The sequence below is a fragment of the Staurois parvus genome, unplaced genomic scaffold (genome assembly GCF_062004578.1).
Source record: "Staurois parvus isolate SC_StPar_1 unplaced genomic scaffold, SC_StPar_1.0 ptg000154l, whole genome shotgun sequence".
NCBI lineage: Eukaryota > Metazoa > Chordata > Amphibia > Anura > Ranidae > Staurois > Staurois parvus.
Genome location: NW_028317950.1, coordinates 13,717,183 through 13,740,978, shown reverse-complemented (window position 1 = coordinate 13,740,978; position 23,796 = coordinate 13,717,183). Strand labels below are relative to the sequence as shown.

The 23,796-nt window shown below is 43.5% G+C and overlaps 1 protein-coding gene across 1 annotated transcript in view; it reads right to left on the bottom strand.

Moving 5' to 3' along the window:
- Nucleotides 1-6,431: 6,431 nt before the first annotated feature.
- LOC149463533 (histo-blood group ABO system transferase-like) overlaps nt 6,432-23,796 on the bottom strand; it is a 180,173-nt gene continuing 162,808 nt past the window's right edge. The window contains exons 4-5 of the mRNA XM_089675066.1: nt 14,836-14,970; nt 6,432-7,823 (exon numbers count right to left, since the gene is read on the bottom strand). Of these exons, the coding sequence (XP_089531192.1) occupies nt 7,055-7,823; nt 14,836-14,970 (904 nt within the window). The 3' untranslated portion in view covers nt 6,432-7,054. The remainder of the gene's footprint in view (nt 7,824-14,835; nt 14,971-23,796) is intronic.

Sequence of the window (23,796 nt, the reverse complement as noted above, 5' to 3'; positions counted from 1 at the left end):
AAAGGTTCACATACTTTTTCCTCCCTGCACTGTGAATGTTTACATGTTATGTGCAATTAAACCATGGCAACATCTAATGTTTGTGTAGTATCATGTTCAGCAGACTGTGTTCTTCTATTGTGACTTAGATGACGTTCAGAGCACATTTTATGCCCAATTCATGCGAAACTCCACGTAATCCCAAATGGTTCACATACTTTTTCTTGCAACTGTAGTTGCCCAATTAAACAGTATATTGAGGTCAGCTTGTAAGTTGAAGACATCCTGTAAGGACATTATTCCACTGCACAGCTTGGTGTCATCTGCAAAGACTGAAATGGGATTTTTAATCTCAGATCCTATATCGTTTATAAATATATTAAAAAGTAAGGGTCCCAATACTGAACCCTGGGGTACACCACTGATGACCCCAGACCATTCAGAGTATGAATCATTAACCACTACTCTCTGAATACGATCTTTTAGCCAGTTTTCTATCCATTTACATACAGATTTTTCCAAGCCTGTAGACTGTACCTTACACATTAGCCTAGTGTGGGGAACTGTGTCAAATGAAATTCTCCTAAACATGCACCGTTTAGGAGATATTCTAGTGAGTGGCAGCCGGTGACATCAGCAGCGCATGCCCTCTGAAGGAACGGCATATCCATCCTGTTTCTTCAGAATTCTGAGCCACGGGTGTAGCTCCTGCATGCATGAGTGACATCATGACGGCTTCAACTATTCAAGTGGCCGCAGGCCAGGAACCCAGAAGGAAGACCGGGTGAAGATGGACTCCTCTACAGCGGTGACAGTGTGCTGCTGGAGGGCTTTGATTCAGGGTAAGCCTTACATAATGTCCTAGTATGCGATGCATACTAGCACATTATGCCTTTACCTCCTTTTTATTTTAGGTTTACTACCATTTTAATGCTGCGCAAGAGTTGGCATCCTACAGCCATTTCTTGTTTCAGCAGACTGTCTTGTTAATGCCCCTCCGGTGTTCTCCACACTACTCACAAATGGAAACAAATAGATACAATGTTTCAACCGCTGTATGGAGTGAATGTCAGAGAACTGTCAGAAATAGGCTATTTCTGACAGTTCTCTGACATTCACTCCATACAGCGGTTGAAACATTGTATCTATTTGTTTCCATAAATGGAAACAAATAGATACAATGTTTCAACCGCTGAGCTCTGCAGATACACTTAGCGGAGCTCTGCAGATACACTTAGCGGAGCTCTGCAGATACACTTTTTGCCGGCTTGGAATTCTTCTTATTTTCATCCTACTTCTTCTTCTTCTTCTTCATCCTCATCCTCAGAAGAAGAAGAAGAAGATGAGGATGAGGATGAAGAGGAAGAAGAAGAAGAAGAAGAAGTAGGATGAAAATAAGAAGAATTCCAAGCCGGCAAAAAGTGTATCTGCAGAGCTCCTCTATTCTGCAGATACACTTAGAGGAGCTCTGCAGATACACTTTTTGCCGGCTTGGAATTCTTCTTATTTTCATCCTACTTCTTCTTCTTCTTCTTCATCCTCATCCTCATCCTCATCCTCTTCTTCTTCTGAGGATGAGGATGAAGAAGAAGAAGAAGTAGGATGAAAATAAGAAGAATTCCAAGCCGGCAAAAATTGTATCTGCAGAGCTCCGCTAAGTGTATCTGCAGAGCTCCGCTATTTCTGACAGTTCTCTGACATTCGCTCCATACAGCGGTTGAAACATTGTATCTATTTGTTTCCATTTATGGAAACAAATAGATACAATGTTTCAACCGCTGAGCTCTGCAGATACACTTAGCGGAGCTCTGCAGATATACTTAGCGGAGCTCTGCAGATACACTTTTTGCCGGCTTGGAATTCTTCTTATTTTCATCCTACTTCTTCTTCTTCTTCTTCTTCATCCTCATCCTCTTCTTCTTCTTCTGAGGATGAGGATGAAGAAGAAGAAGAAGAATGAAAAGAAGAATGAAAAGAAGAAGAAGAATGAAAAGCAGAATGAGAAGAAGAATGAAAAGAAGAATGAAAAGAAGAATGAGAAGAATGAAAAGAAGAATGAAAAGAAGAAGAAGAATGAGAAGAAGAATGAGAAGAAGAATGAAAAGAAGAATGAGAAGAAGAATGAGAAGAATTAAAAGAAGAATGAGAAGAATGAAAAGAAGAATGAAAAGAAGAAGAATGAAAAGAAGAAGAAGAAGAATGAAAAGAAGAAGAATGAAAAGAAGAATGAGAAGAATGAAAAGAAGAATGAAAAGAAGAATGAGAAGAATGAAAAGAAGAATGAAAAGAAGAAGAAGAATGAAAAGAAGAATGAGAAGAAGAATGAAAAGAAGAATGAGAAGAAGAATGAGAAGAATGAAAAGAAGAATGAGAAGAATGAAAAGAAGAATGAAAAGAAGAAGAATGAAAAGAAGAAGAAGAAGAATCTTTTCATTCTTCTCATTCTTCTTTTCATTCTTCTTCTTCTTCTTTTCATTCTTCTTCTTCTTTTCATTCTTCTTTTCATTCTTCTTCTTCTTCTTTTCATTCTTCTTCTTCTTCTGAGGATGAGGATGAGGATGAAGAAGAAGAAGAAGTAGGATGCAAATAAGAAGAATTCCAAGCCGGCAAAAAGTGTATCTGCAGAGCTCCGCTAAGTGTATCTGCAGAGCTCCGCTATTTCTGACAGTTCTCTGACATTCACTCCATACAGCGGTTGAAACATTGTATCTATTTGTTTCCATTTATGGAAACAAATAGATACAATGTTTCAACCGCTGTATGGAGTGAATGTCAGAGAACTGTCAGAAATAGGCTATTTCTGACAGTTCTCTGACATTCACTCCATACAGCGGTTGAAACATTGTATCTATTTGTTTCCATAAATGGAAACAAATAGATACAATGTTTCAACCGCTGAGCTCTGCAGATACACTTAGCGGAGCACTGCAGATACACTTAGCGGAGCTCTGCAGATACACTTTTTGCCGGCTTGGAATTCTTCTTATTTTCATCCTACTTCTTCTTCTTCATCCTCATCCTCATCCTCAGAAGAAGAAGAAGAATGAAAAGAAGAAGAAGAATGAAAAGAAGAATGAAAAGAAGAAGAAGAATGAAAAGAAGAAGAAGAAGAATAAAAAGAAGAATGAGAAGAATGAAAAGATTCTTCTTCTTCTTTTCATTCTTCTTTTCATTCTTCTTCTTCTTTTCATTCTTCTTCTTCTTCTTTTCATTCTTCTTTTCATTCTTCTCATTCTTCTTTTCATTCTTCTCATTCTTCTTCTCATTCTTCTTTTCATTCTTCTTCTCATTCTTCTTTTCATTCTTCTTTTCATTCTTCTTCTTCTTTTCATTCTTCTTTTCATTATTCTCATTCTTCTTTTCATTCTTCTTCTCATTCTTCTTTTCATTCTTCTTCTTCTTTTCATTCTTCTTTTCATTCTTCTTCTCATTCTTCTTTTCATGAAGAAGAAAAGAAGAATGAGAAGAATGAAAAGAAGAATGAAAAGAAGAAGAAGAAGAATGAAAAGAAGAATGAGAAGAAGAATGAAAAGAAGAATGAAAAGAAGAATGAGAAGAATGAAAAGAAGAATGAGAAGAATGAAAAGAAGAATGAAAAGAAGAAAAAGAAGAATGAAAAGAAGAAGAAGAATGAAAAGAAGAATGAAAAGAAGAAGAAGAAGAATGAAAAGAAGAAGAAGAAGAATGAAAAGAAGAATGAAAATAAGAAGAAGAATGAAAAGAAGAAGAAGAGGAATGAAAAGAAGAATGAAAAGAAGAAGAAGAATGAAAAGAAGAAGAAGAAGAATGAAAAGAAGAATGAAAAGAAGAATGAGAAGAATGAAAAGATTCTTCTTCTTCTTCTTTTCATTCTTCTTTTCATTCTTCTTCTTCTTTTCATTCATCTTCTTCTTCTTTTCATTCTTCTTTTCATTCTTCTCATTCTTCTTTTCATTCTTCTCATTCTTCTTCTCATTCTTCTTTTCATTCTTCTTCTCATTCTTCTTTTCATTCTTCTTCTTCTTTTCATTCTTCTTTTCATTCTTCTCATTCTTCTTTTCATTCTTCTTTTCATTCTTCTTCTCATTCTTCTTTTCATTCTTCTTCTTCTTTTCATTCTGCTTTTCATTCTTCTTCTCATTCTTCTTTTCATGAAGAAGAAAAGAAGAATGAGAAGAATGAAAAGAAGAATGAAAAGAAGAAGAATGAAAAGAAGAATGAGAAGAAGAATGAAAAGAAGAATGAGAAGAATGAAAAGAAGAATGAGAAGAATGAAAAGAAGAATGAAAAGAAGAAGAAGAAGAATGAAAAGAAGAAGAATGAAAAGAAGAAGAAGAAGAATGAAAAGAAGAATGAAAAGAAGAAGAAGAATGAAAAGAAGAAGAAGAATGAAAAGAAGAATGAAAAGAAGAAGAAGAAGAATGAAAAGAAGAAGAAGAAGAATGAAAAGAAGAATGAAAAGAAGAATGAGAAGAATGAAAAGATTCTTCTTCTTCTTCTTTTCATTCTTCTTTTCATTCTTCTTCTTCTTTTCATTCTTCTTCTTCTTCTTTTCATTCTTCTTTTCATTCTTCTCATTCTTCTTTTCATTCTTCTCATTCTTCTTCTCATTCTTCTTTTCATTCTTCTTCTCATTCTTCTTTTCATTCTTCTTCTTCTTTTCATTCTTCTTTTCATTCTTCTCATTCTTCTTTTCATTCTTCTTTTCATTCTTCTTCTCATTCTTCTTTTCATGAAGAAGAAAAGAAGAATGAGAAGAATGAAAAGAAGAATGAAAAGAAGAAGAAGAATGAAAAGAAGAATGAGAAGAAGAATGAAAAGAAGAATGAAAAGAAGAATGAGAAGAATGAAAAGAAGAATGAAAAGAAGAAGTATTTTAGTACAGCAAAAAGTGTATCTGCAGAGAGCTCCGCTATTTCTGACAGTTCTCTGACAGTTCCTTCACATTTACAGCGGTTGAAACATTGTATCTGTTTCCGAATAAAAACATCTGTATCCTAAATGGAAACAAATAGATACAATGTTTCTTCCGCTGTACATGTGAAGGAACTGTCAGAGAACTGTCAGAAATAGCGGAGCTCTCTGCAGGGACACTTTTGCCGGCTGATCGGGAAAAATCCGATTCGCGCACCCTAAGTATGCTAATATTCGGATTCGACGCGAATCAAATTTTTCCTGAAATTCGAAACGAATTCCACTTCGCAAGGTTCGATTCGCTCATCTCTAGTGAGGACGTCCATGACGAAAAGCTTAGGGCGGTGCCTTTGGATGTGATGTTCAGAACACTCCTGGTCTGTTTGCACGTTGCATGTGCATGTTGAGCTGGGTCTGAGTCGCTTGTATTCATTACACACGCTGTCTATACTGGTGTCAGTCTGGACACCTTGCTTGTAACTGCATTTCTTCATTAAATTTTGATGCTTTTTAAAACATACTGCACCATGATTGTTCACTTTTTTCTTTCGAGTGACTGTCTGATCATCTCTCAGTTTGGATACTAAATCACCTTTGGAGTGGATTTTCAGCTTTGCAGCACATCATCTGTTGGAGTTCATCCCTCATTTCTTCAGTGTTGCTGTCACCATATTATTTATTGCTCCCAGAGTAACAAGTACTATATGCTGGTTTTTCAACAATCAGCATATTACTCTGGTGAGTTCTATTTAACCATTTTTGGTGGTGGATTCACTTGGTGATTAATTATTTTGGACATTATTGATTTTTTTAACTTTTGGACTTTTTCGTTTTTGCTGTATTTTATTTTGATTTAAAATATTGTTTCTTATTGTTTTGTTACATTTTTTGTTACACTTTTGTATGTATTTAAGCGCAACCTATTTTTTTTAACCTATGCTAACTAACCTATGTGAGAAAGATGAATATACTTACCTACGAAGAACGTTCAAGTCAAATCGGGACTTTAAATTTTCCAGGTATAAAAAGGGATACTAGCATGGCGGTACTACATGCAGTAGTAAGTGGCAACTGTGTCCTATTACTGATAGGTGGCACATGTGTTGTGGGCCAGGCCAGAGATCAACAAAAAGGCAGACAACAGTGTTAGTGCATGCATGGAACAGTGTGTGGTTATAAAGTTTCTTGTGAACTAAGGAGTAAAACCCATGGATTTCTACAGAAAACATCAAGCACAGTACAGTGATGAGACGTTTAGCTGCAGTAAAACATTTGAAATGGTGTAAATGTTTCAAAGATGGCTGTATGTCCGTCAGTGACGATCCCAGCCGTGGTGGTTCCCAGCCCACAGAAGTCATTCCTGTGAACATTCAGCACATGGAACGCCTGATCCTGGATAATCCACGCATAACCTGTCATGAAATTGCACAAGAGACTAATCTTTCTATGGAAATGGTGAACACACTGATGGTGAAGTGAAGCAGGCTGTCCTAGGATGGTTCAAATGTTGTAGTAAGTGTATAAATGTAGCAGGGAAGTATGTTGAAAAATAAATGCAGTTTCCACTCTTTCAAATTTGTTCTTTTATTATATAAACTCAAAAGTCCCAGTTTGACTTGAATGCCCCTCATATTTTTGAGCCACTCTAGTCTGGTTACATGATCCCCTCTATGTCAGCCAGCAGCAGGGGAGAGGAGAGAGGATTCCGACAACTGGTAAAGCCTGGATTGGTGATGTCACCCATAGGCTTCAATGGCCCATCTATTGACGGCACTCCCTTCTCTCCCCAGAAGCCACACTGCCTTACACAGGGGAGCCAGATCATGTGACTGTACCGGGGTGGCCTGAAAATAGGTATGTATACAATATACATCTTTCTTACACGTGTTAGGTATCGTATGTGTTAACAAGGGGAGGGGACAATTTTAAGCTGTTAGGTGTAAGCTGAAGTTCCACTTTAAGGTTCTACCCTTGCTCCCACAAAGCAAAGGTGTTATTGCACAGCAAGAGCTTCTTCCTCCAAGCATAGACTACTGTCAGTGGTAGATTGTGGTAACAGCAGGTTTGGGTGTATGTAGTGTATGTATTAACAAACATCTTACCCTAAACACTTTAAATGCGTTTAAAAGTTATTTGACTGCAGACACTTTGAAATTAAGGTATCCAATTTTTTTTAAAGTTACTAATGCTGGAAAATATATGGACTTCCAAAATGAAATTTTAGGTTTTCTACCTTTTTGTATCCAGGATTCTGCTGCAGTGCCCTTTTGTTCCTAATTGCATTGTGATTTTTGGGCACAGCAACAAACCGTCTTCTCTTGAGGAATTCTGGAACACCAAAACCATTGTCCCACAGATATTCTGGGGACAAGATCTTGGTTGGCTTGTGGTAAAGAAAATATTTATTCAGATAGCTTTCATCATGCCAGACAGCTTCGATGCTATTGTTCTTATCAGTCATCATGGCGTTATGGCAGAAATTGGTTAATTTATACACTTCTGCCACTGTACCACCAAAATACCCTCCTGCATAATAGAAGTCTCCTTCATCTGTAGGAATGTAAGCTTCTGACTTCTGTCTTCGCTCGTAAGTGAAATGATCGCGTTGTGCATTGCAAAAACCAGGATGTAATGTGCCAAACACATCGCTTAATATTTCCACCCCAACAGAGTCGCTGAACTTCATGTCTACATCCACACAAACCAAGAAATCCACTTCTTTGTAGAAACGTTGATGTGCATGATCACGTATCATCTCCATGCGCCTCATGGACACATCCTGCCATCGTTTATAACTGGGAACTTCCAAGATGACCAACTGCCTTCCTTCAGGGAGAGTGAAATTGGGAATATTTTCAGTACGGTCTGTAAACACATAATAGTTGACTTTATGTCCCACCATGAAGAACTGTTCAGCGGTGTCAATAAAGGTCTTGATAAAGACTGTATACCTGAAAAACAAGTCAACGCATCTTAGTATGCAGATATTTATAAATTAGATGTAACAGGTTACACTTTGTAACAGACATTTCGATGACCTGATTTTTAATAAATTGATGTATGTTATTAGCCCTCATTCTGCACACTCCCACCCCCTTTAATACTCCTTAGCACTTTTTTTTTATAGTTTTGTAGGTGTCTTCTTGTAGGTCATAAGAGTTCCTCTTCCTCCTCTCTAGTGGTCTGAAATGGAGAGGATCTCTGATATTAGGATGGCAGCAATGTTCCCTGTATGATTACACCTTGAGTGCGAGGCGCTCAGGTGACATTCCGTAGAGATGCATTCATGGCATGTGCTCATTGCCATTTAGCCATATATAATGCATATTTTGTTGGAAATCAAAGATGGATCAAAGATGATTTTCTTCAATGGACTACCTGCAATGTCTGTGTGTTACTAGAACCCTACTACAGTAACAGTTCCCTTAGATATTAAGAAATATAATTGTCTAATGACGTTCACTGATAATTGCCAGGGGAAAAAGTGGAAACTATTTGTTATATTACTTTCAATAACTTCATTGGAAAATGGAAAAAAGAGACAAATGAATATGCAAAAAATGCCAGGAGATTAAAAGACAGAATGATAAAATGACTCTAATATTTTAAAGGATAATGCATGAATACTGTAAATAGTTCAAGCCTAAGGATGACCACAAGGGATGATCATGGGGTAAAATAGCAAGACTCAGACTGGAACATTCCTAAATAACCGAAGTATTTTTACTTTTATGTGAGAGCAATATTTAACTTTTAGAAAGCTTTCTAAAACATACTACACTAGTCTTGTGACCTTTCCTTCTATTTATAGCCCTTAGACATTAGACAGCAATCTTCCAATGCAATCTCTTTTGTTGGATTAGATGTTGATTCAATAACAACAGGACAGCATGCTATAGTCCAGAATGAGCATTCTTGGTGAAGAAAAGAAATGGTTAGAAAATCTTGCTCAACTTCTGCTGTGTCCTCCAGTACTGGGACTTTCTGCACACAACTCTCCCTTCCTCCTGCATTGCCCTAAGTAGAGCTTATGTGTGCTTGGAGGCCCATCTATGGCCCAGAAAACATCTACAGCTACTACGGTCATCTTAGGGCCTCACTCTGCTAGCTGGCTGAACGCATTACAATCTGACTGTACAACTGTTTTAGACTTACTACGATCTACATAGTAGGGATGCACTGACACCAGTTTTTTTAAGACCAAGTATGAGTACTTCTTCTCAAGTACTCGCCAATACCAATTACCGATACCTATTTTTAGTGTCATTTCATGTGACAGATTTAGAGGTAGCCGAGCAGTGTATGAATTTATATATTCATATAATGGGAGGAAGAGTGAGATGAGTGGCAGTACTGGGGGGGGGAGGTGAGTGGCAGTGCTGGGGGGAATGGGATGAGTAGCAGTGCTGGTGGGGGGGATTGGATGGGTTGCAGTGCTAATGGGGGGGATGGGATCAGTAAGTGGCAGTGCTGGGGGGGGGTGTGGGTGGGATCAATTGCAGCGGTGGAGAGGGGGATTGGGTTCAGTCAGTGGCAGTGCTGGGTGCAGAAGGGATCAGTCATCACTGGCAGTGGCACTCACTTTCTCTCCGGAGTCCAGCTCCCTCCACGTTTCTGTGGTAGGCAGCAGCACAGAAGTGACACCTATCCCAAGACCAAGAGATGGGGTCCCCTCACAGCTCACAGCTCACAGCAGAGAGCACTATTTTCAGCCCTAGAACCCAGACAGCCATGTCGTGAACTCAATGGGCAACCATGGAGAGGCTGGGTGAGGGGCACTGGCTGAAGGGGGATCTGCTTTGGGCCCCAACTACTCTTGTTAAGACATGTGGTCCTGGCCCACTGGGAAAATGCTCGGAGCGCCTTATGTCCAATCCAGGCCTGCTTGAATGTATCGGTTTTAGTATGAGAGCATTTGCATGAGTATTTGTACTCGTGCAAATGCCTATTATTGTGAAAAAGATTTAGTAAATGAGCAGAAGAGAAATCCAGGCCAAATCAATGACAAATCACTTCCTGAAAAGACATAGATACATTTTAATTCTCTTTCCCACTATATGTCTAGAATTTTTTTTAGAAGACATACAGTCTTCTAAAATCCAAATTAAGCCAATATTTGGTGTGATCACCCTTTGCATTGAAACCAGCATCAATTCTTGCACAGTTTTTGAAGGAACATGGCAGGTAGGTTGTCCCAAACATCTTGGAGAGCTAACAACAGAGCTTCTGTGGATGTAGGCTGTCCTATATCTGTTTCTTCATGTAACCCCAGGTATGGTATGATGGATAAGTATCTGCCCATATTTTTCAGGATTGAGGACATCATTGATAGGGTAATATTGAGGACCATAGATGCAGCCTTAGCCAAGGAAACTTTATGGAGTAGAAGAAAGACACATCATGTTTACTTCCCTTCGATACTGGAAGATGTCCAGCAGTGCAATCAGCAGAACCTAGTGGGACCCAGCTACACCAATCAAATGTCTGGAGCATGTCCAGAAGTGGTTTTCATGGAAGAATTGGAGCCAAAAAGCCATACCTTCAATGTGGAAACAAGGCTATTTGCACAAACACATAGCAACTGGTGTGCGGAATAATGGCAACAGGTGCTCTGGACCGATAAGTCAAAATTTGAAAAACTTGGCTGTAGCAGGTGGCAGTTTGTTTGCAGAAGGGCTGGAAAGCGGTACAATAATGAGTGTCTGCAGGCAACAGTGAGGCATGATGGAGGTTCCTTGCAAGTTTGGGGCTGCATTTCTGCAAATGGAGTTGGAGATTTGTCAGGATCAATGTTATCCTCAATGCTGAGAAATACAGGCACATACTTATCCATCAAGCCATACTATTAGGGAGGCGTGTGATTGGTTTCTGGAAGGGTGGGAGGGCTCCTGTAGAGCCTCCCAGCCTGTGCTGAGGAGAACTAACTAACTCACTCCCAGTCTGACTCATCTCAGGTTTCTAACAAGCCTCTGACTAAAAGATAACAAATCCTATCTACCTAGAGGGTCCCACTACATCTAGAATTGAAACTGTTTTGAAGGCAAAGGGTGGTCACACCAAATATTGGTTTGATTTGGATTTCTCATCTGTTCATTTACTTTTTTTTACTCATTTTGTTAATTGAGAAAAATAAAGTATTAACACTTCTATTTCTGAAAGCTTAATTTACAGCATTTGTTCACATCTGTCTAAAATATTTGCTCAGTACTGTATGTCTTCCAAAAAATCCTAGATGTGTAGTGGGAAAGAGAATTAAAATGTAGCTATTTTTTTAATATAGTAAGGAAAGTTTTTTTTTTTTGCTGAGGAGAGTTTACTTCACTTTCTTTCCCAAAGATGTAACAGGAAGTGAGGAGATATCTATCCAGAGAGAGCAGGAATTCCCTAAAAGTTATCACCAGAAAAGGTGTTCCCATTGAAAGATTTCCTTTCTATTCCTGTTCCAGTGACAAAACTACAAAAATTCACATCACTTTCTGTTCTGCTAGCAGTAGTCACCAGTACAAACGGTGGAACAGACTACAATAAAACCCTGACATGGGGTTCTAACCCTTCCATACTCTATTCAACACTAAGGGGTTGATTCCTCTGCAGAGAAACAATCAGCTTCTATCCTCAGCTTGTTCAATTAAGCTTTGACAATAAAACCTTAAGGCTCGGTTCACACTACTGCAACCTTAATGTCGCGCGACGTACAGTGCAACTTTGCCAGGCAACTCCCTGGCGATTTGTTGGTGACTTTAGTATGACTTTAATGTGATTTGATGCATGACTTTCATTCCATGTGCTTTTCCCTGGGTAATCTTCCTGTAATGTCGGATCCAAATCACATCAATATAGATGAGCATCTGACTTGCAGGTGACTTCCATTAAAGTCTATGGCCACAAGTCAGATAGAAGTCACCTTGAAGTAGTACAGGAACCTTTTATAAAGTTGGAGCGACTTAAGTAGTGCTAATTAAGACAGCTGTCATTGACTGACATGGGATTTCACAACTTGGGGTCTCACAAGTCAGATCCCAAATCAGTGTGAACCGAGCCTTACAGCTTATTGGTTTCTATGCAGAAGTGATTTTGCACTCACCAGCTTTAGTAAATAAACCCCTAAGAGTTTTGGTTTTATGTACACTATAATGTTCCAGCTGTCGTTCGAACCTGCATCTAACATACAAATGTAAAGCCATATACAGTAGTGTCCAGTTTAATCCAGTGAAGTAACTTGAGAAAATCTTGTTCTTGTTATTTTATAGTAACTTCTAAATGAAAAAACAATATGGAGGAAGAAAAGAGTCAAACTCTGTTAAGAGTAAAACTAATCACATACTGTATGCCATTATACTGTTCAAAGTTAAATAAAATAGCAGGAAATATATGTTAGAAAAGTTTGTAAATCATATACACTATATTGCCACAAGTATTGGGACACCCCTTAAAATCATTGGAGTCAGGTGTTCCAATTACCTCCATGGCCACAGGTGTATAAAATCAAGCACCTAGGCATGCAGACTGCTTCTACAAACATTTGTGAGAGAATGGGTCGCTCTCAGGAGCTCAGTGAATTCAAGTGTGGTACTGTGATAGGTTGCCATCTGTGCAATAAGTCCATCCGTGACATTTCCTTGCTACTAAATATTCTACGGTCAACTGTTAGTGGTATTATAACAAAGGAGAAGCAACTGGGAACAACAGCAACTCGTAAAATGACAGAGTGGGGTCAGCACATGCTGAAGTGCACAGTACACAGAAGTCGCCAACTATCTGCAGAGTCAATAGCTAAAGACCACCAAACTTCATGTGGCCTTCAGATTAGCACAACAACAGTGTGTAGAGAGCTTCATGGAATGGGTATCCTTGGCTGAGTAGCTGCATCCAAGCCTTACATCACCAAGTGCAATGCAAAATGTCGGATGCAATGGCGTAAAGCACGCTGCCACTGGACCCTAGAGCAGTGGAGATGTGTTCTCTGAAGTGAAGAATCATGCTTCTCTGTCTGGCAATCCGATGGACACGTCTGGGTTTGGCGGTTTCCAGGAGAAAGGTGCTTACATGACTGCATTGTTCCAAGTGTAAAGTTTGGTGGAGGGGGGATTATGGCATGGGGTTGTTTTTCAGGGGTTGGGCTTGGCCCCTTAGTTCCAGTGAAGGGAACTCTTAAGGCATCAGCATACCAAGACATTTTGGACAATTTCATGCTCCCAACTTTCTAGGAACAGTTTGGGGATGTCACCTTTTTTTTCCTAGCAGGAGCAAATTGGATCATGCTTTGGTGGGTTTCTTGTGCCTTTCTCTGGATCAACTGTGGGTATAGGATTATAACTTTTTTTTTTTAATGCTGCAACTGGATGGACTTTTGTCTTTTTTCCACCAGACTAACTATGTAACTATGTAACCTTCCTGTTCCTTCCAGGGCACAAAGCAAGGTCCATAATGACATGGATGAGTGAGTTTGGGGTGGAGAAACTTGACTGTCCTGCACAGAGTCCTGACCTCAACACCTTTGGGATGAATTAGAGCGGAGACTGGAAGCTAGGCCTTCTCGTCTGACAACAATACCAGACCTCACAAATGTGCTTCTGGAAGAATGGTCGAACATTCCCATAGACACACTCCTAAACCTTGTGCACAGCTTTCCCAGAAGAGTTGAAGCTGCTAAAGCTGCAAAGGGCGGGCCAACTCAATATTGAACCCTACGGACTAAGACTGGGATGTCATTAAACTTCATGTGCGTGTAAAGGCAGGCGTCCCAATACTTTTGGAAATATAGTGTATGTTAATTTAGTCTTTCTAGTCTTTAGATTTGATTTTATTTGATTGTAGCACCCATATAGGATCAAATTGCAAAAACTACACTTTTTTACAAAAATAACATATGATTGGTTATTGTTAAATCTGCTACGAACCAATTAGCTTCTTTTGCTTTAGGTAATGCATCAGTGGAGGATGTTCCTCGACATTTGCAATGCCTGATTTTATACGTTCTATTAGGTGCAAAAATGACTATTGCTAACGCTTGGAAGCAACACTCAGTGTCTGACCCAGGCGAAGAATAAAATCACCGGGATTATGATGCAGGAGAATGCTGTCAGTGTGCTCCATGATACAGTGGCTAGATTTGGCTAAATATATGAATGTTGTATTGTGATTGCTCCCCTCAGGAGAGTGTGGTGGAGGCCTTCTTGACATCTCTTTCTGGACCTGTCTTTTTGACTCCTTTTCTCTTCCCTTTCTTTTTTTTCTTTCCTTTATGGTATTCTGTTACCAGTTCTGGTGTTGAGAAGGATATCTTAGGGAGCTGTCTGGAGTGACTGCTGCTTTGTTTTTGGGGGGATAATTTGAATGGTGGTTCTGGGATATTGAGCACTGCCCTCCCTAATTCTATGTGTTTTCTCTTTGACTTGTGAAACTATGAGACTTTGTACACTCCTATGTGTTCTTTATCACTTCTTCTTATGTACCAGTCTGGTTTTACACTAATGGTTATGTGTCATGTTGAAATTTCAAGAAATAATGATTGAAAGTAAAAACCAATTAGCTGTTTCCTGCACTAGTCGCATAGTTTTCACTTGGGCTGGTTTGGTAGAGTTGGCAGGTTATGTTTATATTTGCATATTTTTCATGTGACTTGCAATTGCCTGCTTGGCCATCTACTGTTGTAAGTATTCCTGATGAAGCCTCATGCTTCTTATCCTGAGAGATTGCACTTGTTTAATTACTGATTTAATTTTATTACCACAGCAATTTATGGGCCATCTCTACTCCAATAAAACCTTTGCATTTAAGAAAACCTAATCTTCACTGTTGTTGGTCATCCACTGTAGGCTAGGCAGTTCTGTTGACTGAAAGTTTCTCAATATATTTCACCTTCAATGGTCAATGTCATTATACAAATGCATTGCCTCCTTGTTCATGAGTTGCCTTTCCCAATGCTAACACATCAATTAATTTTATACATATTTTACTTACTTTTTAATGGCAAAAACAGTAATGCCAATACTGACATTTCTCTGATGGAACTGTGCATTCAGAATATCAATGTTATAACTGCCATTCCATATAATTGGAGCAAGCCAGGGTGTTACCATCAAGACGTCTAACCTCCTACAAAACACAGAAAAAACATTGGTCTGGAGTTTAGCGGCTATGCAAACATAACATTTCACAGACTCTAAGATAACTCTACGCTCACAAGATCAAGTAAGGCAGGTATAAAGATGTTTTTTACAGTTACCCCTGTGCTTTCCAATCTAGATATTTTCAAATGCAAATTTCTGCTTTCTGTGTACTCTGCAGCTTTCTAGAATTAGATTTTAGGCATTTTCATGGGAAGGATCCTGTGTGAAGCAGCTTGTTTCAAAGCACCACATCAAGAATGGAGGGGAGCAAAGAACTGAAGATGTTTGGAGCAGGAATTTGGAGGTTAGGACAATGCACACCATTAGGGCTCATTTATACTTCAAAATGTGGCATTGGACACGCTTTTATAGAAGCACTCTGAATGCCAATCAAAGCACCTGTCATTAAATAAAATGGTAAGCTTACAGTGCTGTTCACACGTTATGTTTGCTTTGCTTTGCTTCAAAAATGATACCCCATGTCACTTTCTTGGTGCTTCAAAGTGTCTCCAAAGCCTTCATAAAAGTCTATGGAAAAGCTTTCTAACAGCCATGCAGGTTTTGAGAGGCTTTTATTCAGAGTTAGTTTCACTTTGTTTAGGAGTTATTGCAGGTATGCGATATCCCAGGATGCACTGGGAAACCAACAAGTAAACCGGAAAGATGTCATCAGCAGTCACTTCCAGTTCAAATGTATATATTCTGGAAGTGCCTGGTGCAGATGTCTTATCTGGTGTGCAGTGTGGAGCAGCAGAAGGTGAGCGGGGTCTGGACTGGAGCGGGGCAACTAGCAGAATGCAACATAAAAATGCTGTAGCAGAAGGTGAGCAGTGACTAGAGAGAGAGAGGACCGAGAGGTGGAGAATCAGCAGAGCTGGCAGTCCGGAGCAGAGGAAACTAGAAATGTCACACATGGTTTGCAACATGGAAGCAATATAGCAGCAGGTGAGTGGGGACCAGAGAGAGAGGAGGATCAGCAAACCAGAGGATCAGCAGAGCTGAGGGTTACTACTCAGTGGGGGGATCAGCAGAGCTGGGGGTTACTACTGAGTGGGGGATCAGCAGAGTTAGGAGTTACTAATGAGTGGGGGATTAGAAGAGCTGGGGGTTATTATTGAGCAGGATATCCGTTGAACAATGGTACTAATAGGCTGGGGACTGCTAAACAAGTGTAACACCGAGCTGAGGATCTGCTGAACAAGGGTACTAATGAGCTCAGAATCTGTTGAGTGGGGTTACCACTGAGCCAGGTTTCTACAGGATCTCTTTAAAACAAATAAAAATATCAACACACACACACAGGGCATTTGACAAGCTTCAAAAAAGCATCACCAAAGCATCACTGAAACATCACAAAAGCATATAAAACAAAAAACCTTTGCGTTTAGGTATAATCTCCCCCCAAGTGCAGCTGCTGATACCAAAGTATGCTTGTGATGCTAAGCCCAAATGACCAGTAATATATAACAGTGCAGCACTAAACCCCAAAATAAGCAATAGAAAAATCACATTTATCATAAAATCACATGTGTCAAAAAGATGAGCATGCAAAATTAATATTAGGTGTAAAAGATATAATCCCAAATGGACAATATGACATTTCCAAAAGTGTTAGTGCAAAAAGTGTAAACTACTAGATATTAATCAAAAATATTTTTAAAAAGTAAAAAAAAAAACAGGAAGATAACACCCCAAGAGAAAGTGCAGTGCTGGAAAATCTTTTTGCAGTCACCTTGTGCATACACTGCTTCCTTATCCACCAGTGAAAAATGCAGCAAAGATGAGATTAGCAGTTTACCAGATATTATAGACCATCACTATGGTGGAAAATGGTCTAACAGCGCTTTTAGAGGTAATCCAGCCACCCTCAGTCAATTGATCGCCAGTACTCCAGCCTCGGCCTCCTCAATGTCTCTCAAAAATGAAAAGCAAGAGATCATCCCATAGTGTAAAACCATATTAAAAAAAAATATTATACATAAAAAGATGTGCACTCACATTATCTTGCAACCGATGCCGGCTATACAGCACTTAACAAATAAAATACACAGCGTTTCTGTGGGCTGCTCCAGGTCCATCCGACCCTCTAATCACTATGCGGTGCATGATGATGTCACTCCCGTAGGCCCACCCAACGTGTTTTGTCACAGATGATGTATTCAGGAGGATAGCTTATGGGAGGACCCCAAGCACCTTTAAATACACTGCTCAAAACAATTAAAGGAACACTTTGAAAACACATCAGATCTCATTGGGGAAAATATCATGCTGGATATCTATGTTGATATGGACAGGGTAATGTGTTAGGAATATAAGGATGCCCCATCGTTTGATGGAAATGAAAATTAACAATCTACAGAGGACTGAATTCAAAGACACCCCGAAAATCAAAGTGAAAAAATGATGCAGCAGGCTAGTCCATTTTGCAGAAATTTAATTGCAGCAATTCAAAATGGTACTCAGTAGTTTGTATGGCCCCCATGTGCTTGTATCGTCGGGGCATGCTCCTAATGAGACGATGGATGGTGTCCTGGGGTATTTCCTCCCAGATCTGGACCAGGGCATCAGTGAGCTCCTGGACAGTATGAGGTGCAACCTGGTGGCTTCGGATGGACCAAAACATGCTATCCCAGAGGTGTTTTATTGGATTTAGGTCAGGCGAGCGTGGAGGCCATTCACTGGTATTAATACCTTCATCCTCCAGGAACTGCCAGCATACTCTGAGGCTGGGCATTGTCGTGCACCAGGAGGAACCCAGGACCCACTGCACCAGCATAAGGTCTGACAATGGGTTCAAGGATTTCATCCCGATACCCAATGGCAGTCAGGGTGCCATTGTCTAGCTTGTAGAGGTCTGTGCGTCCCTCCATGGATATGCCTCCCAGACCACCACAGACCCATCACCAAAACAGTCATGCTGAACAATGTTACAGGCAGCATAACATTATTCACGGCTTCTCCAGACACTTTCACGTCTGGTACGTGCTAGGGGTAAACCTACTCTCATCTGTGAAAAGCGTAGGGTGCCAGTGGTGGACCCTCCAATTCTGTTGTTCATTGACAAATGCCAATAGAGCTCTATGGTGCCGGGCAGTGAGCACAGGGCCCACTAGAGGACGTTGGGCCCTCAGGCCACCCTCATGAAGTCTATTTCTGATTTTTTTGGTCAGAGACATTGTGACATAAATGTACAGATTTGAGTAGCTGAAATGTGACCTGTAGCAATATGTAATCTTAAATGTAGTTTAAGTCCTTGTTATTAAAGAAATATTCAGTCATAGGTATTCAGAGACAGATGGTCATCCATTAGCATCTGAAAAGAGACAGAGCTTCCTCGGGCTGAAAGTGAAGCCTGGGTGCTAATAAGATTTTTTCACCTATATGTAATCAGACTTTGCCATCTTCCTGAAACTTAAAAGAGAAACGCAGACGTTTCGGCTTCATGACACCAGGGGGGTTCCGATCTGTCTAGGGAGCTCTAAAAGTATATACATAGATCAAAGGAGTATGTTTCATCCTTCATAAAAGCTAAAATATTAGTTGCAGAGAGATGAAAATACTTCCTTCTGATTGGGCACTCGGTGAGTTGCATCAGCATGTAAAAACTGTATTTGTGGATTATGTAGAATGCCAGAAAAATGCAGGAAATGGTTATGTGGCGCTGGATTGCTACAGCCGAACAGTAATTGGTACTGTCGCGATCGGACTGATGCGCTGGAGTCGAAAATTCAATCCCCGACTTGGTGATTCAAACCGTTCCTGGTCCAATTGACTTTTGGCAGTTCAACACCCAGAACAGCCTGTGGGTGGGTACAGGAACACCCCCAGAATCAACTGGACAAGGACTAATGTCCAGCCCACGTCCATATTCCCATAAATTGAGGACCCTGAAGTATGGACATTGTGATTCGTATGGAGCCAGTTCGATTGACTGACGGATTGCTGACTCTCCCTGACTTACTCCAGTCGCAGGATAAATCTTGGTAAAAGTTTTATTTCTGTTTTTTGTTCCCTTTTATTTTATAGTGAATAGTCTATGTGTGTCTTTTTTATTTTTTGTAACTTTTTATACTTTGTACATATTTTATGCACTGCCCACTTTCGGGATATTAAATCTTAAAATTAATAAGTGACTTCTGGGTATTTAAGCACGGGCTCATATGTCCGGAGAGATTAGATTGTATTGTATTTTAGTGCCTTTATATGCTCAGTCAAGTTCATTGCCTGTCTGTATGCAATTGCACTGTGTGTTGGCAGACTGTATGCAGATTGTAAAGGTAAGAGGTCTGCCAGACAGAGATCTGTGTGTGTGTGGTGTCCCAGCAGGCCAGTAAAGCTGTTGGGTGGGGGCAAGCTACCGTTTGTGGTGTGTCTGGTGTGGGGGTGTGTGGAAAGTGGAAGAGTGATTAACACCGGGCTTCTGGCTTGTAGGATAGCTGGTGGGATCCTAGAAGGGTGTGTGATTGCTAAGCTGCTCCTCAACTCTAATTAGTGCACCAGATTGTATATAAGATTTTTATCTGCCAGTGTGTGTGGTCAGCCCTCTGGATTGGAGTTGAGTCTTGGTGGCCAAGAGGTGAAAGTATATGACAGCTGGTCTTATATACGGTTTTATATATTCAAAGTTAAGTTCCCCTAATTCCCTCTTACCTCAAGTCACGGCCGCACGTGTGCACCTCGGTTAGCTAGTCGCTGTAGGCGTGTGCGTGTGGTTGAATCATGACAGACATTCACACCAGTGGCCTGCTGGAGGTCATTTTGTAGGGATCTGGCAGTGCTTATCCTGATCCTCCTTGCACAAAGGAGCAGATACCGATCTTGCTGATGGGTTAAGGACCTTCTACAGCCCTGTCCAGCTCTCCTAGAGTAACTGCCTGTCTCCTGGAATCTCCTCCATGCTCTTTAGACTGTGCTGGGAGACACAGCAAACCTTCTGGCAATAGCACCTATTGATGTGCCATCCTGGAGGAGTTGGACTGCCTGTGCAACCTCTGTAGGGTCTAGGTATCGCCTCATGCTACCAGAACTGACATTGACCCTAGCCAAAGGCAAAACTAGTGAAAAACAGTCAGAAAAGATGAGTACTGAAAAAAATGTCAGTAGCTTTCGCCTGTAAAACCATTCCTGTTTTGGAGGCCGTCTCTTTGTTGCCCATCTAGTGCACCTGTTGTTAATTTCATTAACACCAAAGCAACTTAAACTGATCAACAACCCCCTCTGCTACTTAACTGACCAAATCAATATCCCAGGAGGTTAAATGACTTTATGCTATACTCTGAATAAAAAGTGTTCCTTTAATTGTTTTGAGCAGTGTATTTACAGTGCTCTGCATAAAGGAGTGCACCCCTTTTTGAAGATTAAGATTTAATCAATATCTCACTGAACACAAGAACAATTTCCAAAATTTGTACAAAACTGAGTTTTATAGAACATTTGTTTAGCTCATTAAATGAAATAAGGTAAATGTCAAGGCTCCCGGGTATGTCCAGAGGTGTGTGACTGATGCAGGGAAACGCAGACTTCAGATATATTATAAACAATATAATTTATTAACACTAACAATACAAACATAAACGCAGTGCAATACTAAAACATAACACAGTACAAACAACCCAAACCAACCACCCACAGATAACAGTACATACAATGCAAGCGTCGTCAGGCAGGCCGGGTCAAATATCAATCGGGCAGGTAGGTACAGGGGGAGCAAGCGGAGAATGGTCGGGGTCACAAGCCAGGTTCAACAGGTAGCAGACAGCGAGGTACAGAGGGTCAGGCAGAGGGATGGTCAGGAACGAGCCGGGGTCAGAGCAGGAGAAGTCAGCAGAGATCAGATCAGGCAGGGTCAGCGACAGGAACAGGGACAGGGACAGGATGCAGGAACAGGAACAGAATGCAAGATACAGGACCCAGGAAACCACATACACCAAGGCAGAGTCTGCAGGTCTGGCCATCCCTTAAATACACCAACATAAGCAGTTTCAGGTGTTTTGCTGGCTGCAAGGTTGAGTCTCTGATTGCTGGGAGCACCCGCTGGCCAGCCCTGGTACTGCAGCTCATAAGGCAGGTGATACCCACCATTGCTGGCCAGTCCATTCCTGACAGTACCCCCCCGTCAAGGAGCGGCCTCAGGACGCTCCAAACAGTCCTAGCTGGGCAAAATGTTCCACCGCCCAGGTCTGGTAACTGGCGGGACATCAAAGACTGGCCCACCGGGCAGGACTCTGGGCAGCGGCACATCGGGCAGCGGCACACCGGGAAGAGGCACACCAGGCAGGACTTCGGGCAGCAGCACATCGGGCAGGACTCCGGGCAGAGGCACATCGGGCAGGACTCCGGGCAGAGGCACATCGGGCAGGACTCCGGGCAGAGGCACATCGGGCTGGACTCCGGGCAGAGGCACATCGGGCTGGACTCCGGGCAGAGGCACATCGGGCTGGACTCCGGGCAGAGGCACATCGGGCTGGACTCCGGGCAGAGGCACATCGGACCACCAGGCGACGCAGCAGGCAGCGGGCCACCAGGCGGAGCAGCAGGCACCGGGCCACCAGGCGGAGCAGCAGGCACCGGGCCACCAGGCGGAGCAGCAGGCATCAGGCCCCCAGGCGGGGCGACAGGCATCGGGCCCCCAGGCGGGGCGACAGGCATCGGGCCCCCAGGTGGAGCGGCGGGCGCCGGGCCCCCAGGAGGGGCGACAGGCATCGGACCCCCAGGCGGGGCGACAGGCATCGGGCCCCCAGGCGGGGCGACAGGCATCGGGCCCCCAGGCGGAGCGGCGGGCGCCGGGCCCCCAGGAGGGGCGACTGGCATCGGGCCCCCAGGCGGGGCGACAGGCATCGGGCCCCCAGGCGGAGCGGCGGGCGCCGGGCCCCCAGGAGGGGCGACAGGCATCGGGCCCCCAGGCGGGGCGACAGGCATCGGGACCCCAGGCAGAGCGGCGGGTGCCGGGCCCCCAGGCGGGGCGACAGGCATCGGGCCCCCAGGCGGAGCGTCGGGCGCCGGGCCCCCAGGAGGGGCGACAGGCATCGGGCCCCCAGGCGGGGCGACAGGCATCGGGCCCCCAGGCGGGGCGACAGGCATCGGGCCCCCAGGCGGGGCGACAGGCATCGGGCCCCCAGGCGGGGCGACATGCATCGGGCCCCCAGGCGGGGCGACAGGCATCGGGCCCCCAGGCGGGCGACAGGCATCGGGCCCCCAGGCGGAGCGACAGGTCTCAGGCCCCCAGGCGGAGCGGCGGGCGCCGGACCCCCAGGCGGAGCGGCGGGCGCCGGACCCCCAGGCGGAGCGACAGGTCTCGGGCCCCCAGGCGGAGCGGCGGGCACCGAGTCACCAGGCACGACAGTGGGCTCCGACTCAACTGGCAAGACTGCGGGCACCGAGTCAACTGGCAAGACTGCGGGCACCGAGCCAACTGGCGGAACAGCGGGCTTCGAGTCGTCTGGCAAGACTGCGGACACCGAGTCATCTGGCAAGACTGCGGACACCGAGTCGTCTGGCAAGACTGCGGACACCGAGTCGCCTGGCGGAACAGCGGGCATCGAGTCAACTGGCGGAACAGCGGGCACCGAGTCGTCTGGCAAGACTGCGGGCATCGGGTCACCAGGTATGACAGCGGGCACTAGGTCACCAGGCATCAGGTCATTTAGCTCGCCAGCGGGCACTGCGTCATCTGGCAAGGCAGTGGGCACCGAGTCACCTGGCGGAACAGCGGGCATCGAGTCAACTGGCGGAACAGCGGGCACCGAGTCGTCTGGCAAGACTGCGGGCACCGAGTCGTCTGACAAGACTGCGGGCACCGAGTCGTCTGGCGGAACAGCGGGCATCGAGTCAACTGGCGGAGCAGCGGGCACCGAGTCGTCTGGCAAGACTGCGGGCACCGAGTCGTCTGGCAAGACTGCGGACACCGAGTCGTCTGGCAAGACTGCGGACACCGAGACGTCGGGCGGAACAGTGGGCATCGAGTCGTCTGGCAAGACTGCGGGCACCGAGTCGTCTGGCAAGACTGCGGGCACCGAGTCGTCTGGCAAGACTGCGGGCACCGAGTCGTCTGGCAAGACTGAGGGCACCGAGTCGTCTGGCAAGACTGCGGGCACCGAGTCAACTGGCGGAACAGCGGGCATCGAGTCAACTGGCGGAACAGCGGGCACCGGGTCATCAGGTACCGGATTGTCTGGCTCGACAGCGGGCATCGGGTCACCAGGCCTAATAGGATCGTCAGGCTGGATCAGTTCATCATGCTGGGTAGAGGCATCAGGCTGAATGCAGGCATCCGGCTGAGTAGAGGCATCAGGCTGAGTAGAGGCATCAGGCTGAGTAGAGGCTTCAGGCTGAGTAGAGGCTTCAGGCTGAGTAGAGGCTTCAGGCTGAAGAGAGGCATCAGGCTGAAGAGAGGCATCAGGCTGAAGAGAGGCATCAGGCTGAAGAGAGGCATCAGGCTGAGTACAGGCATCAGGCTGAGTACAGGCATCAGGCTGAGTACAGGCTTCAGGCTGAGTAGAGGCTTCAGGCTGAGTAGGGGCTTCAGGCTGAGTAGGGGCTTCAGGCTGAGTAGGGGCTTCAGGCTGAGTAGAGGCATCAGGCTGAGTACAGGCATCAGGCTGAGTAGAGGCTTCAGGCTGAGTAGAGACTTCAGGCTGAACCATGGAAGGCAGGCTCACCGGTTTGGATACTGGCAGGATGGTACTGGTTGGAAAGAATTTTCGCTTTTTTCTGGTTTTAACTACTGGAGCACTGCAAGTAAACGCAGGTCTGCAAACGAATGGAGCAGCTGGAGACAGAGAAGAGCTGGAGGATGGGACAGAGAAGGGAGCAG